Source organism: Balaenoptera musculus, chromosome X (genome assembly GCF_009873245.2).
Source record: "Balaenoptera musculus isolate JJ_BM4_2016_0621 chromosome X, mBalMus1.pri.v3, whole genome shotgun sequence".
Taxonomy (NCBI): domain Eukaryota; kingdom Metazoa; phylum Chordata; class Mammalia; order Artiodactyla; family Balaenopteridae; genus Balaenoptera; species Balaenoptera musculus.
This window is the reverse complement of record NC_045806.1, coordinates 18,498,370-18,515,459: the sequence shown is the minus strand read 5'-3', so window position 1 is coordinate 18,515,459 and position 17,090 is coordinate 18,498,370. Positions and strand designations below refer to the sequence as shown.

Genomic DNA, 17,090 nt, shown 5'->3' with positions numbered 1-17,090 from the left:
CAACCTGCGATTAATTAATAATGGCAAAGTAGTGTGATACCAGCAGAGAAGATGGAAGGGCAGAGAGGTCTCTGGGAACACCCAGAAGGGAGCCAGTCGCTTGGCATGAAAAATTTGAAGGAGACCACTCAAAGAAAATAATGTGTTTATCCCCATTACCTCCAGTACATAATGTTTCTATTCAATGAAGCTCTATTTATTGCAAAATAATAGAAGTACAATGTTTTGACCTTAATTTCCCAGTTAAAATTATGTTACCTCTTTAAACTTTCAAATCAAAGCTCTTCTACTTCTGACTCCCACTTGTGATGTAGGGAGTGAAAAGAAGTATTGCTCTTATGCTGATAATGAAAAAATAACCAAAATAACTTCAATTTTATGACTTTTTCCAAACCTATCAGACAGCTGAAGTCACAGAACAACCAAATGGCAGTGGCAAGGATGTAGAGCAACCAGAACTCTCATACGTTGCTGGTGGGAATGCAAAACTGTAGAGCCAGTTTGGAAGATAGTTTGACAGTTTTTGATAAAGTTAAACATGTACCAACCCTATGTACCTGCAATCACAGTCCTACATATCTACCTGAATGAAAATTTATGTTCACACAAAAACCTATACATGAACGTTTATAGCAGCTTTATGCATAATCACCAAAACTTGAAAAGCCAGATGTCCTTCAACTGCTGAATGGAAAAACAAATTGTGGTACGTTCATACAATGGAATACCACCCAACAATTAAAGGGAATGTGTATATGTATGACACTCCAGTCGCAATGTTTACATCTAAACACCCAAATCTTGGTTTCTAAATACCATTCTCCAATAAAAGGAACTAGGGCTCTTTGAAGAGCTTGATTCCAGGGCTTTGGCAAGGAAAATACACGATGAACCTAGAGCATGTTTTTATACCAGAAAGTAAAGAAGTGCTCCAAAAAATTAGGAAAAAAAAAAAAAAGGATGAAGTCATGTTGAAATGGCATAGGAGCCAACCTGAAAGAGCTCCCAATGGCCAAAGTTGGAACAATTTGAACAAGAAAATAAATATAGTATTGGAATATAATCCTAAGAATAAATAAATATCCATGAGTCCATGCTGATCGAAACAACTGAATAAAAAAATAAACAGGGGAGAAGGGACAGCTCTCTCATAGAGAAGAATTCTAATTAAATAATACAGAAGGAATGAAGAAAATAAAAAATAAACATTAGAACACCACATTAGTAATTGCTGCAGGCAAGATCCACCAATGGATGCTAAAATTAGTTTCCAAAAGTTTTAAGTAGAAACAAGATATTTGCTTAGTCTCAAAGTATCTCTCCAAGGACTTCCATGGTGGCATAGTGGTTAAGAATCCACCTGCCAATGCAGGGGACACGGGTTTGAGCCCTGGTCTGGGAAGATCCCACATGCCGCGGAGCGACTAAGCCCGTGCACCACGACTACTGAGCCTACACTCTAGAGCCCGTGAGCCACAACTGCTGAGCCTGTGTGCCACAACTAATGAAGCCCACGCGCCTAGAGCCTGTGCTCCGCAACAAGAGAAGCCACCACACTGAGAAGCCTGTGCACCACAACTAAGAGTAGCCCCCACTCGCCACAACTAGAGAAAGCCTGCACGCAGCAACGAAGACCCAACGCAGCCAAAAATAAAATATAAATAAATAAATTTATTTTAAAAAACGTATCTCTCCAAAATATTTAATAATTACAAAGAGAAAAATAGTAAGTTTATAGTCAAGAATACTTGTAGATGCCACCTGACAGATTAGCCAAGTGATCAAGATTAACATCACCAGTAATACACGTGAGCATCATGTACCCTGTGACATGCTGTACTGAAAAGGGCGTATCACCTCTGTGTCCTCCTTCCTGAGGACGCATAGCTTCAACCTAATCATGAGAAAACATCAAACAAACCCAAATTGAGGGACCTTCTACAAAATGACTCACCAGTACTCTTCAAAAGTGTCAAGTCATAAAAGACAAGGAAACACTGTGGAAATGTCAGATTGAAGGAGACCAAGGACACACAACTAAATGCAATATGGAACCGTGTGTCATTTCCCAGAACAGCAAAAGGATGTTAGGGGGAAAAAATGGTGAAATCCAAATAAATTCTTTAGTTTAGCTAATAGCACTGTAACAAGTTTAATTTCTCAGTTTTCGCAGTTGCTCTATAGTTCGATAAGATGTAATATGACGGGAAATTGGGTGAAGGGTATATGGGAACTCTGTACTATTTTTGCAACTTGTCTGTAAGCCTGAAATTATTTCAAAATAAAAAGTTAAAAAAAACCACAAAAAAATCAGAGGTGTAATTCTTAAGTTCCTGTGACTGTCTTTTCCAACAATGGCCCCACTCGCTCTTCCAGAACCTTGACACTCTCTTATCAAGAGGTGCATTCTATTTACCCTCCCCTTCAACCTGGGCAGGACTTTATTACAACTACAATAAACAGAAGAGACACTGCATGACTTCTGTATCTAGGTCATAAAAGGTGTTGCAGATTCTACGTGCCTCTCTCTCTAGATACTCACCCTAGGAACCCAGCCACCATTTGGTGAGGAAGCCCAGGACACATAAAGAAGTCACAAGTATACGTTTCAGCTGAAAGTCCCAGCTAATAGCTAAGCCAACAGCCAGACCTGTGAGAATGCCTTCAGATTATTCTAGCCCAACGCCTTCAAGCTGTCCCATCAGTCACTGAGTGGAACAGAGAAATGCTGTCCCCACTGAGCCCTGCCCAAACTGCAGATTTGTGAGCATAATTATTGTTGTTATTGTTGTTACTGTATTAAGCTACTAAGGCTTGGGGTGATTTGTTATGCAGCAAAAAGAAAACTGGAACAGCTGCCCTAAATTGATATGATTAACTGCTATTGGAAGATACTGGGTTTTATATCCACTTCATCCCTTAAAAGAAAGCTTTACTCACAACGGTAAAAAGAGAACTCATAACTGGTGTAATTTTGGTAGCATTTTTTGCCATTTTGTTTTTGCAGTGATTTCTTTTCCAATACGGTATCTCTTTCCAAAAGAGATCAATATGACATTAAGTTATTAAGACACAGCCTAAGGGTGTATTAGACTTGTGTTTTGCTAGGTCTCATTCTACGCACATCCATATTAATGTCTACCTATTCACTTTCAGAAAGAAGTCATCCCATTTTTCAGTTAATAAGGAGCAAAGTGATCAGTGTCCTCAATTTCTCCCTTTCCTCTGTGCCCTAAACTCGCCCTTTAAGTTCAAATCTCTTGCCTTCTAAGTAGAGCTGGGACCACACAAATAACCGTTGTTTACCTGCAAAAGTATGTTTTAATAGTCTTCAATTGGATTTTTTCTTAAGTTTGTCAACTTGCACACTAAGAATTATGTTGAAAGTAGAAAAGCAAGACACATCATCTTACCAGTAAAACATGCTTATATCAAAGATACCAAATAATAGGTCAATAACCATCTTAGGACTATTTGAGAACCTCTTTTCCTTACAAAGTTCCTAAGTCTTAATTTTCACAATTAAGCTAAGTTACTACCTTGATCTTAAAGAAATTACAAAATATATTATACCATTTTTGAGATATTAACGTGGAGAAAATAAAACAGGGAATTATCAATGCTTATTTTTCCTCCTGATATAATTAAGGAACAGACTAATATTCTAGGGATGTACATTACAAAATTACTTTGCTCTTATCTATTAGATTAAAGCGAAGCATGTTTCAGCGTACCTTCTTTGAAGTCACTCTTTCCATCTGAGCTCACCTCAATCTCTTGCTTTCTTCTACTTTGAGAGCGAGGAAAACAGCATCAAAAAAAAAAAAGATGGCGTTTTAAATCAGAAACACCTGAGTTTGAATCCGGGTTCTCTGTCAGGTACTTGCTACGTCAGTGGTTCTCAAAATTTTAACGTGCATCAAAATCACCTGGAAGGCTTAAAACACAGATTACTTGCGACCCAGCCCAAAGGTTTTGATTCAGTACGTGTGGGGATGGGGCGTGAAATCTGCATGTCTTACGAGTTTCCAGATGATGCTGAGTTGTACACACGTGAACAAATTACTCCTTGGTTTGAATCTCAGATGCTGCGGCTGAAAAAAAATTGGAAAGTTTCTACCTACACCATAAATATTCACTTCCTTTCCCTATATTAGGCAATACCCATGATACAGGTTCAGCGTCCCTTTCCACAGTTTTGAAACCCAAACATTTCAGAAAACAGAACTTTTTCTTTTAGGTTTGGTTTAAATTCATTTGGCAACAAACCTGGTCTATTAACAGTCTTCATTTATTATTTATTGTTTTTACTTTATATCTCTTTATTATATGTATAGTTTGGTTATTGGGTGCTGTGGCCCTACCCCACTAGAATTGTTATGTATTATATAGGCTACAAACTATACTACCTTGCTAGAATGAGGGAAAATGTATGAATCCTGAAGTCCTGGCTCTAAATGTTTTGGATAAGAAACTGGCGACCTGTCTTTAGCACTTTAACATATTTATATATTTTCTTTGATTTATTTAGCTATTTTCAGCTTTCTCAACTTGCTTATAAATCCCTCAAGAGCAGAATCATGTCTTGTGTGGCAACCCTCACACCACCTACTATGCACTGAACATGAAGTATGTGCTAAATAAATACCCACTGGTTTGAATTTACTGACCCTAATAAGATTTGAGTAGAAGACTGACATGATTCCATAGTATGAGATTCAAAAAGGAAAGATGAATCAAAAACATTGCAGGGTTCTCAAAACTGCAATTCTGACTATAATCCCCATAATCCCAAATGATTCTGACAAGAAGAAAATGTGACAGTGACATTTCTGCTCTTCTTTGCACTTGTCACACATCGTATCTAAAGTATTGAAATCGGGCCATGTTTCTGCTCACCTTCTTAAGGACCTGTGCCCTATTAACTCCCATACTTCTATTTGACCTCTCTGTTCTAACGGCTCCTTTCCACAAGCCTTTGCATTTGCTCAAAGCCGTTGCATCTTTAAAAATGAAAGAGAAAGAAAGCATGTTATGCACAGAGGAACAAAGGTGTTGTTACTTGAGGTGTATTATCCATGAGAAGGTGACAAATTCCATTTGTGATCCAGGAAACAAAAGTGAGGTTGGCAAGCAGGGTAAGGACAGCCAACAGGATCCACTTAAAGAAGCTGCAAGGGCCAGAGTGCTCATTCAGAAGGCAAACTCTGATGGGAAACTAGATACCAGGCACCTGGACCATCAGTGGGACCGCACGACAAAGCCTGTCCAGCCCGGTTTGCTTTATTTGTCAGCACATACATAGAGATTTTTGGTCTTAAGGTCACGGCTCTTTTAACAATCCCTCTAACTCTACATCCCCACATCCAGAAAAGTCCCCTTGAATCTAAAAGCCCAAATAAAGAAAAAAGCAGCACTATTCACACGCCAAAATGGTGACACAGAGCGGCTGGAGGCCACGGAAGCGGGCTCGTGGGGCCGGGCCGGGGCCGGACCGGAGATGGCGCCGCCGGCGGGCGGCGCAGCTGCGGCCTCGGACCCCGGCTGGGCCGCGGGGCTCCTGGCCGTGCACGCCGCGGTGAGGCCGCTGGGCGCGGGGTCGGACGCCCAGGCGCAGCTGCGGAGGCTGCAGCTGAGCGCGGACGCCGAGCGACCAGGGCGCTTCCGGCTGGAGCTGCTTGGCTCGGGGCCCGGGGCGGTCAGTTTGGAGCGGCCCTGGGAGTCAGTCTCCTACACCGTCCGAGGCCCCATCCAGCATGAGCTGCAGCCTCCACCAGGAGGGCCTGGGACTCTCAGCCTGCACTTCGCCAACCCTCAGGAAGCTCAGCGGTGGGCAGCCCTGGTCCGAGGTGCCAGCGTGGAAGGACAGAATGAGGAGCTAGCAGGGCGCCTGACCCGGGCCAGAGAGGGTGGGGATGAGGGGCGGGCAGCCCAAGCAGCAGCCATCCTGGCCCAGCATCATGTGGCCCTCAGCATCCAGCTGCAGGAGGCCTGCTTCCCTCCCGGCCCCATCAGGCTACACGGCACAGCTGAAGATGCTGCAGCCTCTGCCCATGTCTCGCCGCCGGTCCACCCCCACTGCACCATTGGGGCCCTCCAGGAGCAGATATTCTCGAGGTTCGGCTTCCCACCGGCTGTGCAGCGCTGGGTCATCGGGAGGTGCCTGTGTGTCCCTGAATACAGCCTTGCTTTCTGTGGGGGCCAGCGGGACCGGGACTCAGCCCCCCGAGAAGCCGCAGGACACAATCCTCAGCGCCCCCAGAAGATGGATGGGGAACTAGGCTGCCCCAAGCCCCTCAGCCAGCTGGCTCCAGCCTCCCCAGCGCCCTTCAGCCCGGCTGGCCCTGCCCTTCCTGCACCTTCATCAGTGCCCCAAAGCTGACCCGGCTGTGAGATGTGCAGCACCCAGAGGCCCTGGGCTTGGGACCCCCGTCCCACAGCCTCCACCCAGCAGCTACCAAAGGCCACAAGGAGAGACGATGGCCTTTCCCTTCCAGGCCCAAGGTCCCTGGACCCCCTCCTGAACCTCTCAGGGAACCTCTGCTGACCACTCATGGGAGACAAAGCCGGAGTTGCAGGGGAGGGGCCGTGAGCTGGAGTCATTAAATACACTTCTGAGCCAAAAAAAAAAAAAAAAAAATGGTGACACAAACAAATTCACATTCTCATCAGGAGTGGTCCATTCTGCAGGATCAAGAATTTCACAGGCCATTGCTTCAGCTGGACCACAGAGAACCTCCCCTCCAGATATACGAAGTGCATCAGTGGGTTCTCAAATTAACACTTATTGAAATTTGAAACCTCTTCTTTTTCTTAATTTTTCCTGGTACTATCTATTGACCTTCACAGCTGGTAGTCTGGGTAATACACATGTGATTGCAAAGGCAAGAAAATAAGAGAATAGAGCCATGGCAAGATATTGAGACAGACAGAGAGAGAAGGGGGTGGGGAGAAGGAGAAGATACAGAAAAGATTAGGATTAGCTATAGGAAATCACCAATACTCTCTCCTTTTTTAATGTATGAAAATGGAGATTTCGTATAGTTCAACTTAAACATAAATACCTACTCCCACATTTTTATAAGAAAAGAAACAAGAGAGAGAAAGAAATGAGAGGCAATATACATAAGGATGATCTAGACGTATACGGGCCCTGCATCTCCACACTGCTGACTCTGATCATCCACTTTCGGAGACGAAAACCCAGTGGCCGTTGTGTGCCGGGTCATGATTTAGAGAATCACAAGAAAGGAACGTAGGCTTAAAAAGAGCCACATCAAAATGAATGGCTGAAGGGCCACAGGTTAGACCCATGTCTTCAGAGTTGCCACTCTCCTTTTAGATTCTTAACTCAGACTGTTGATGGCCCCCTTTCTCGGAGACCGTGCTAACATCCACCACTGCGATCCGGAGCATTTGTTCTTAGTGCCGTCTTCCCTGCAAAAGGCCCGGGCCTCCCCTGCGATATCAGTCTGAGTGGCCAGGTGCCCACGGACTGATAAAAGCACAAACTTCACTTCCTATTTCTTTCTTTGTTTCCTGGGTGAGGCTAGACTGCTTCCAATTTTGCCACTTGACAATTTGGCTTCTGTCAGACTCAGTGTCTCTCACCTCAGGGAGAGGGAAACGAGGAAAGGAAATGGCAATAACTTCTTTCTTCTATTTTTCCTCCAAAAGCGTCTTTTTCTGACACTCCACTTTCAGTTAGCTGAAAACTGGATCCTCGCCAGGGCTCAGAATGAGGAATGTATTGTCATCGCCTGGGAGAATAAATTGGGCAGGACTCCTCAACTCCGGCAGATCGTGGCACTTACCTGGGGTAGCTGTTTTCAAGCACACGTTCCCAGGCCCCTACTCAATCAGAATCCCCCAGCATCTGTCTTTTTCTTAACATCTTTATTGGAGTATAATTGCTTTACAATGGTGTGTTAGTTTCTGCTTTATGACAAAGTGAATCAGCTATACATACACATATGTCCCCATATCTCCTCCCTCATGCGTCTCCCTCCCACCCTCCCTATCCCACCCCTCTAGGTGGTCACAAAGCACCCAGCTGATCTCCCTGTGCTGTGCGGCTACTTCCCACTAGCTACCTATTTTACATTTGGTAGTGTATATATGTCCATGCCACTCTCTCACTTTGTCCCAGCTTACCCTTCCCCCTCCCCGTGTCCTCAAGTCCATTCTCTACGTCTGCGTCTTTATTCCTGTCCTGCCCCTAGGTTCTTCAGAACCACTTTTTTTTTTAAAATATTCAATATATATGTGTTAACATACAGTATCTGTTTTTCTCTTTCTGACTTACTTCACTCTGTATGACAGACTGGGTCCAACCACCTCACTACAAATAACTCAACTGCATTTCTTTTTAAGGCTGAGTAATGTTCCATTGTATATATGTGCCATATCTTCTTTATCCATTCATCTGTTGATGGACACTTAGGTTGCTTCCATGTCCTGGCTATTGTAAATAGAGCTGCCATGAACATTGTGGTACATGACTCTTTTTGAATTATGGTTTTCTCAGGGTATATGCCCAGTAGTGGGATTGCTGGGTCATATGGTAGTTCTATTTTTAGGGTTTTAAGGAACCTCCATACTGTTCTCCATAGCGGCTGTATCAATTTACATTCCCACCAACAGTGCAAGAGGGTTCCCTTTTCTCCACACCCTCTCCAGCATTTATTGTTTCTAGATTTTTTGATGATGGCCATTCTGACCAGTGTGAGATGATATCTCATTGTAGTTTTGATTTGCATTTCTCTAATGATTAATGATGTTGAGCATCCTTTCATGTGTTTGTTGGCAATCTGTATATCTTCTTGGAGAAATGTCTATATAGGTCTTCTGCCCATTTTTGGATTGGGTTGTTTGTTTTTTTTTTTATATTGACCTGCATGAGCTACTTGTAAATTTTGGAGATTAATCCTTTGCCAGTTGCTTCATTTGCAAATATTTTCTCCCATTCTGAGGGTTGTCTTTTCATCTTGTTTAAGCTTTCCTTTGCTGTGCAAAAGTTTTAAGTTTCATTAGGTCCCATTTGTTTATTTTTGTTTTTATTTCCATTTCTCTAGGAGGTGGGTCAAACAGGATCTTGCTGTGATTTATGTCAGAGTGTTCTGCCTATGTTTTCCTCTAAGAGTTTTATAGTGTCTGGCCTTACATTTAGGTCTTTAATCCATTTTGAGTTTATTTTTGTATATGGTGTTAGGAAGTATTCTAATTTCATTCTTTTACATGTAGCTGTCCAGTTTTCCCATCACCACTTATTGAAGAGGCTGTCTTTGATCCTTTGTATATTCTGGCCTCCGTTATCATAGATTAGGTGACCATAGGTGCGTGGGTTTATCTCTGGGCTTTCTATCCTGTTCCATTGATCTATATTTCTGTTTTTGTACCAGTACCATACTGTCTTGATTACTGTAGCCCTGTAGTATAGTCTAAAGTAAGGGAGCCTGATTCCTCCAGCCCCATTTGTTTTTTTTTTTCCTCAAGACTGCTTTTGCTATTTGAGGTCTTTCATGTTTCCATACAGACTGTAAAATTCTTTGTTCTAGTTCTGTGAAAAATGCCACTGGTAATTTGATAGGGATTGCATTGAATCTGTAGATTGCTTTGGGTAGTAGAGTCATTTTCACAATGTTGATTCTTCCAATCCAAGAACATGGTATTTCTCTCCATCTGTTGGTATCATCTTTAATTTCGTTCATCAGTGTCTTACAGTTTTTTGCATACAGGTCTTTTGTCTCCTTAGGTAGGTTTATTCCTAGGTATTTTATTCTTTTTGTTGCAATGGTAAATGGGAGTGTTTCCTTAATTTCTCTTTCAGATTTTTCATCATTAGTGTATAGGAATGCAAGAGATTTCTGTGCATTAATTTTGTATCCTGCTACTTTACCAAATTCATTGATTAGCTCTAGTAGTTTTCTGGTGGCATCTTTAGGATTCTCTATGTATAGTATCGTGTCATCTGCAAACAGTGAGAGTTTTACTTCTTCTTTTCCAATTTGGATTCCTTTTGTTTCTTTTTCTTCTCTGATTGCTGTGGCTAAGACTTCCAAAACTATGTTGAATAATAGTGGTGAGAGTGGACATCCTTGTCCTGTTCCTGATCTTAGAGGAAATGCTTTCAGTTTTCCACCATTGAGAATGATGTTTGCTGTGGGTTTGTCGTATATGGCCTTTATTATGTTGAGGTAGATTCCCTCTATGCCCACTTTCTGGAGAGTTTTTGTCATAAATGGGTGTTGAATTTTGTCAAAAGCTTTTTCTTCATTTATTGAGATGATCATATGGTTTTTCCCCTTCAGTTTGTTAATATGGTTTATCACATTGATTGATTTGCGTATATTGAAGAATCCTTGCATCCCTGGGATAAACCCCACTTGATCATGGTGTATGATCCTTTTAATGTGCTGTTGGATTCTGTTTGCTAGTATTTTGTTGAGGATTTTTGCATCTATGTTCATCAGTGATATTAGCCTGTAGTTTTCTTTCTTTGTGAGATCATTCTCTGGTTTTGGTAGCAGGGTGATGGTGGCCTTGTAGAATGAGTTTGGGAGTGTTCCTCCCTCTGCTATATTTTGGAAGAGTTTGAGAAGGATAGGTGTTAGCTCTTCTCTAAATGTTTGATAGAATTCGCCTGTGAAGCCATCTGGTCCTGGGCTTTTGTTTGTTGGAAGATTTTTAATCACAGTCTCAATTTCAGTGCTTGTGATTGGTCTGTTTATATTTTCTATTTCTTCCTGGTTCAGTCTCGGACGGTTGTGCTTTTCTAAGAATTTGTCCATTTCTTCCAGGTTGTCCAATTTATTGGCATAGAGTTGCTTGTAGTAATCTCTCATGATCCCTTGTATTTCTGCAGTGTCAGTTGTTACTTCTCCTTTTTCATTTCTAATTCTATTGATTTGAGTCTCCTCCCTTTTTTTCTTGATGAGTCTGGCTAATGGTTTTTCAATTTTGTTTATCGTCTCAAAGAACAAGCTTTTAGTTTTATTGATCTTTGCAATTGTTTTCTCCATTTCTTTTTCATTCATTTCTGATCTGATCTTTATGATTTCTTTCCTTCTGCTAACTTTGGTGGTTTTTTGTTCTTCTTTCTCTAATTGCTTTAGCTGTAAGGTTAGTTTGTTTATTTGAGATGTTTCTTGTTTCTTGAGGTAGGATTGTATTGCTATAAACTTCCCTCTTAGAACTGCTTTTGCTGCATCCCATAGGTTTTTAGTCTTCGTGTTTTCATTATCATTTGATTCTAGGTAGTTTTTGATTTCCTCTTTGATTTCTTCAGTGACCTCTTGGTTATTTAGTAGTGTATTGTTTAGCCTCCATGTGTTTGTATTTTTTACAGATTATTTTCCTGTAATTGATATCTAATCTCATAGCGTTGTGGTCGGAAAAGATACTTGATACGATTTCAATTTTCTTAAATTCACCAAGGCTTGATTTGTTTCCCAGGATATGACCTATCCTGGAGAATGTTCCATGAGCACTTGAGAAGAAAGTGTATTCTGCTCTTTTTGGGTGGAATGTCCTATAAATATCAATTAAGTCCATCTTGTTTAATGTATCATTTAAAGCTTGTGTTTCCTTATTTATTTTCATTTTGGATGATCTGTCCATTGGTGAAAGTGGGGTGTTTAAGTCCCCTACTATGATTGGGTTACTGTCAATTTCCCATTTTATGGCTGTTAGCATTTGCCTTATGTATTGAGGTGCTCCTATGTTGGGTGCACAAATATTTACAATTGTTATACCTTCTTCTTGGGTTGATCCCTTGATCATTATGTAGTGTCCTTGTCTCTTGTAACAGTCTTTATTTTAAAGTCTATTTTGTCTGATACGAGAATTGCTACTCCAGCTTTCTTTGATTTCCATTTGCATGGAATATCTTTTTCCATCCCTCACTTTCACTCTGTATGTGTCCCTAGGTCTGAAATGGGTCTCCTGTAGACAGCATATATACTGGTCTTGTTTTTGTATCCATTCAGCCAGTCTGTGTCTTTTGGTGGGAGCATTTAATCCATTTACACTTAAGGTAGTTATTGATATGTATGTTCCTATTACCATTTTCTTAATTGTTTGGGGTTTGTTATTGTAGGTCTTTTCCTTCTCTTGTGTTTCCTGCCTAGAGAAGTTCCTTTAGCATTTGTTGTAAAGCTGGTTTGGTGGTGCTGAATTCTCTTAGGTTTTGCTTGTCTGTAAAGGTTTTAATTTCTCCATCGAATCTGAATGAGATCCTTGCTGGGTAGAGTAATCTTGGTTGTAGGTTTTTCCCTTTCATCACTTTAAATATGTCCTGCCACTCCCTTCTGGCTTGCAGAGTTTCTGCTGAAAGATCAGCTGTTAACCTTATGGGGATTCCCTTGTGTGTTATTTGTTGTTTTTCCCTTGCTGCTTTTAATATTTTTCCTTTGTATTTAATTTTTGATAGTTTGATTAATATGTGTCTTGGCGTGTTTCTCCTTGGATTTATCCTGTATGGGACTCTGTGTTTCCTGGACTTGATTGACTATTTCCTTTCCCATACTGGGAAGTTTTCAACTATAATCTCTTCAAATATTTTCTCAGTCCCTTTCTTTTTCTCTTCTTCTTCTGGGACCCCTATATTTGAATGTTGGTGCGTTTAATGTTGTCCCAGAGGTCTCTGAGCCTGTCCTTAATTCTTTTCATTCTTTTCTCTTTATTCTGCTCTGTGGTAGTTATTTCCACTATTTTACCTTCCAGGTCACTTATCCGTTCTTCTGCCTTAGTTATTCTGCTATTGATTCCTTCTAGAGAATTTTTAATTTCATTTATTGTGCTGTTCATCATTGTTTGTTTGCTCTTTAGTTCTTCTAGGTCCTTGTTAAACGTTTCTTGTATTTTCTCCATTCTATTTCCAAGATTTTGGATCATCTTTACTATCATCACTCTGAATTCTTTTTCAGGTAGACTGCCTATTTCCTCTTCATTTGTTTGGTCTGGTGGGTTTTTACCTTGCTCCTTCATCTGCTGTGTGTTTCTCTGTCTTCTCATTTTGCTTAACTTAGTGTGTTTGGGGCCTCCTTTTTGCAGGCTGCAGGTTCGTAGTTCCTGTTGTTTTTGGTGTCTGCCCCCAGTGGTTAAGGTTGGTTCAGTGGGTTGTGTAGGCTTCTGTCTGTGCTGTACTGAAGTTACTTATACCTGTCAAGTCAAAGCGCTGAGATAGCGAGGTGTGCAGTGAAGAGGGGGTTTACTCACAAGGCAGTCCAGCGAGGAGCAGGAGAACGAGTCCCAAATCCGCCTTCCCTGAAGACAAGGGGCTCAGGGTACTCCAGCATCTGTCTTGTTGCTTTAACTCAGTGGTTCTCAACTGGGGGATGATTTTGCCCCCAGGGGACATGTAGCAACATCTGGAGACAGTTGGGTTGTCATAACCAGGGGGCGGGGGCTACTAGTAACTAGTGGGTCAAGGCCAGGGAGGCTGCTAAACATCCTACAGTGCACAGGACAGTCCCCCAACAGAAAATGATCTGGCCTCAGTTGTTAGTAGTGCCAAGGTGGAGAAACTCAGGCTTAACACCTCAAGCAGTTCTGATGATCCAACAGGTTTCAGAGCTAGTAGCTTTAGATAGTCCAAGAAGATGGTAAGACTGGAAAAGATTATAAATGAGCCATTATAACTTACTGGCAAGAATAGTTACTAATTACTGAATCTAGCTTACATTTCAATTATCCGAAGTCTTGAGAAAGAGAGTGGGTTGACCGTAAAAAACATCGTACAAATTTTGCCCCTCCTGTTTCTTGCATTTGTGTGTGGTAGGGATGGTGGGAATAGATATAGATATAGATATACAGATATAAAAAACACATACATATATTCTTATTCTCTAGTCTATATACGTGAAAAAGTGGTATTACTGAAAACAAGATGTGTACACGTGTTAACACAATATTGTAAATCAACTATACTTGAATAAAAAAAAATGTGTACACGTGGCTTGCAGCATATTCAGGGGGAAGTAATATTAATAATGGAGGCGAGAAATGCTTGGATGTAGGTTTGTGCCTTGCCCAATCTTCTTTGCAAAAGTCTGGAGTCTCCTGGTGAATACTGAGATTCAAATATTGATTCAGGGACTTCCCTGGTGGTCCAGTGGGTAAGACTGTGCACTCCCAATGCAGGGGGCCCGGGTTCGATCCCTGGTCAAGGAACTAGATCCCACATGCCGCAACTAAGAGTCTGTGTGCCGCAACTAAAGATCCCACATGCCGCAATGAAGATCCTGCATGCCATACTAAGACCCAGCGCAGCCAAAATAAATAAATAAAATAAATAATAAATAAATAAATTTAAAATAAAAAATATTGATTCAGTAGGCAGAAATAGAGAGTTTCTCCTGTACCTACTTGATACAAAGGTTTCCACTAATGAAAGTGAAAGGATTTTTATTAGTTTTTTTTTCTTTTTCAAACATTTCCTAAGGTTTCTGGGAACGGCAGTTGGTAGTAAAGAGAAACCATCACCACAGGTTTAGAGGTAGGTCAGAGGTCCATCTTTTTTCAGACCCCTATAACTCCATGACTTCTCTCCTTACATGCATGTCCACTCTGGAGAAAATTTATATAAAAATAAGATAGTATTCGGGGCCTCATTTCTACATCCATTCACTCATTCACACATCCAGTATTGCTTGAGAGTCTGCTATGCCAGGCACTGTTGTAGGTGCTGAGGCTACAGCAGTGAACAAAAAAACAAGACCCTACCCTCATGGAATTTCCCTTTTGCTGGGCAGATGCACACACAAAAACCAAACAGCTACTCTGTATAAAATTCATCAGGGGTAGATGGCTGGTGTGGGGGGAAGTGAAGCAGGGAAAGGAGAAGAGGGAGCATCAAGGGTGGAAGTGAGTGTCCATTTTATAGTGGATGGTCAGGGAAGGCCTCCATGAACAGGAGACATTTAGGCAGACAGCAGAAGGAAGCAAGGGAACCAGGCTAGCCAAGTGGTTATCCGGATGAAGAGCATACATGGCAGTGGGAACAGCAAGTGCAAAGGCCCTGGGGTATATAAGAAACAGAGAACAAGTGACTATCTTATGTGTATGACTGGTTTCAAAACTTTGACATTTGTTTTAGGGGCTGCTGGGGAGTTTGTAAAACTAACTTGGGTACTGTGACTCCTTTTCTCCCCACTTGAAAATAAAAAAGTGACCATCAGTTAAGGTCAGATAATCATGCAGATTTTTTTTGGCACAAAACAGAAGGATGTGTGCTCTTCATCTCTTTCTGAAGGAAAACATAATAGGGTCCATGCTCAGGGAACCGCTGTGCTTCTGGGACATCGGAGCAGCAAGACAGCACGGCAGCATCCCCTCCGCAAAGGACTGCGGGTTTTCGAAAGAGAGAAAGGAGAGCTGAGTCCAAAGCTTCGTCCTGCAAAATGCAAGAGAATAAACAGAGACACCAACCCAGGACTTTTGCTAGTTGCACAGACGGAGTGTCACCACCCCTGGAAAATCCTTCATGCTTGGGCAGGAGCCAAAAACCAGTGAGCATTACTGTGAAAATGAGGACTGTGGCCACGGCCTGTATACTCTTTTTTTTTTTTCTTTTAAAAAGATTTTATTAAATGTCTTTATAGAGCAACATCCAGACTGCAGATCAAGGAGACCCTATTATGCTGTGGGTACCGGCTGGGGCATGGCAGGCGGCTCTGGCTTCCCACCCTTCTGCTCGGAGATGGAGGTGGTGGGCAGTATTTCATCTTTGGGTCCCACGATGCTCACGTGATCGGGCAGGGGCTTCTTAGGGCCAGTCTTACCAGTTGGGTCCCAAGGCAGCATGATCTTTGCCGTCTGAGCAGCACATGGCGCACGGCAGCATCGACACAGTCGTTAACAGGGCCCCCACTGTGGATCATCAGGCCATCCACAAACTTCATGGATTTAGCCCTCTGTCCTGGGAGTTTCCCAGACACCACGACCTCGCAGCCTTCGGCCCCACTCTCCATGATGAACCGCAGCACACCACAGCAGGCCCTCCGCACAGCAAGGCCTCCTAGGAGTTTGTAACGCAGAGACTCTGCCTGGGCAATGGCGCACAGACCTCTTGTGGCCACCTTTTCAGCATAAAGCTCTACACTGCCATCAGGGAAGCCAAATCTCTTCTGAGCCACAGCAGTCAATTCCCGGATCCGCCGGCCCTTGTCACCAAGAACATTGTGTGTCCTGGTGGCCAAGATAATGATTTCTGTCCTGGTTGGTGCAACTCGGACCTCAACTCCAGAGTACCCATCTTCAGCCAGCTCCCAAGTGAGAAACTCGTTCAGTTCAGCTTTGAATATGCCGTCAGCGACAAACTTCCTCTTCTTGGAAATCTGCACCGCCTTCTTGCCACCATGTGCCGCCGAAAGGAAAAGCCTGTACACTCTCTTAATTAGAACATATTGGTGCCTGTTCAAGGTGGATCGATGAGCAGGCACCTTGAGCACCCTTGGGGAGCTGGGTAAAAAGCAGCTCTCAAAGAAAGGGCTCTTGAAGAGGCCTTAAGAGGGAACCCAAGAGGTGCCAGGAGAGCAGAAGAAGGCCAGTGCCAGCCCTTTCAAAACTCGCAACAGGAGCAAAGCCTGATCCCTCCCTGGTATGTTGTACACATTCCCAGATGTGGCCCTTACATCTTCAAAGCTCCACGCAAACTCAGTCACCTTACGGCCATGAGATGTCACCAGGAAGAGACATGGTTTTGTTTGTTTTTCTTTGTCTTTTTTTAGCAGCATATTTTCTCTCTGACATTCAGACATTGTCTACAAGCTTCTGACTTTCTGAGATTGTTTGGGGAAAAAAAAAAAGCCTAATTATTCAAATGTCTGGGTCAGTGGTCCTTAAACTTCTGACTACAGAAGGATACCCTGGGAACTTGTTAAAAATTTCAGTGTGAGGCCCCATACCCCGGAGATGAAAAATGTAGGTCTAGGAATATTCATTTTTACATTCCCCCAAAGCCATTCTGAGGCTTGTAGGTCCAAGAACCCTACTTGGAAAAACACTGGCCCATCCCCTCTCCCTCCCACCAAAAGGTCCTTTTCCTCACTGATAAAATGTGGTTGTTTGGGGAGAGGTGAGGGAGGGAA

The 17,090-nt window shown here is 42.4% G+C and overlaps 1 protein-coding gene and 1 pseudogene across 1 annotated transcript; one reads left to right on the top strand and one right to left on the bottom strand.

The window, feature by feature from the left end:
• Nucleotides 1-5,500: 5,500 nt before the first annotated feature.
• On the top strand, nucleotides 5,501-6,547 carry LOC118889146 (annotated as a pseudogene).
• Nucleotides 6,548-15,628: 9,081 nt separating this feature from the next.
• Nucleotides 15,629-16,760, bottom strand: LOC118888961 (40S ribosomal protein S3-like). Its single transcript, XM_036840486.1, is given in 3 exon segments — nucleotides 15,629-15,812; nucleotides 15,815-16,504; nucleotides 16,670-16,760. Coding segments are annotated over 3 exon segments (957 nt in total). The 3' UTR covers nucleotides 15,629-15,636.
• Between the last annotated feature and the right edge of the window lie 330 nt (nucleotides 16,761-17,090).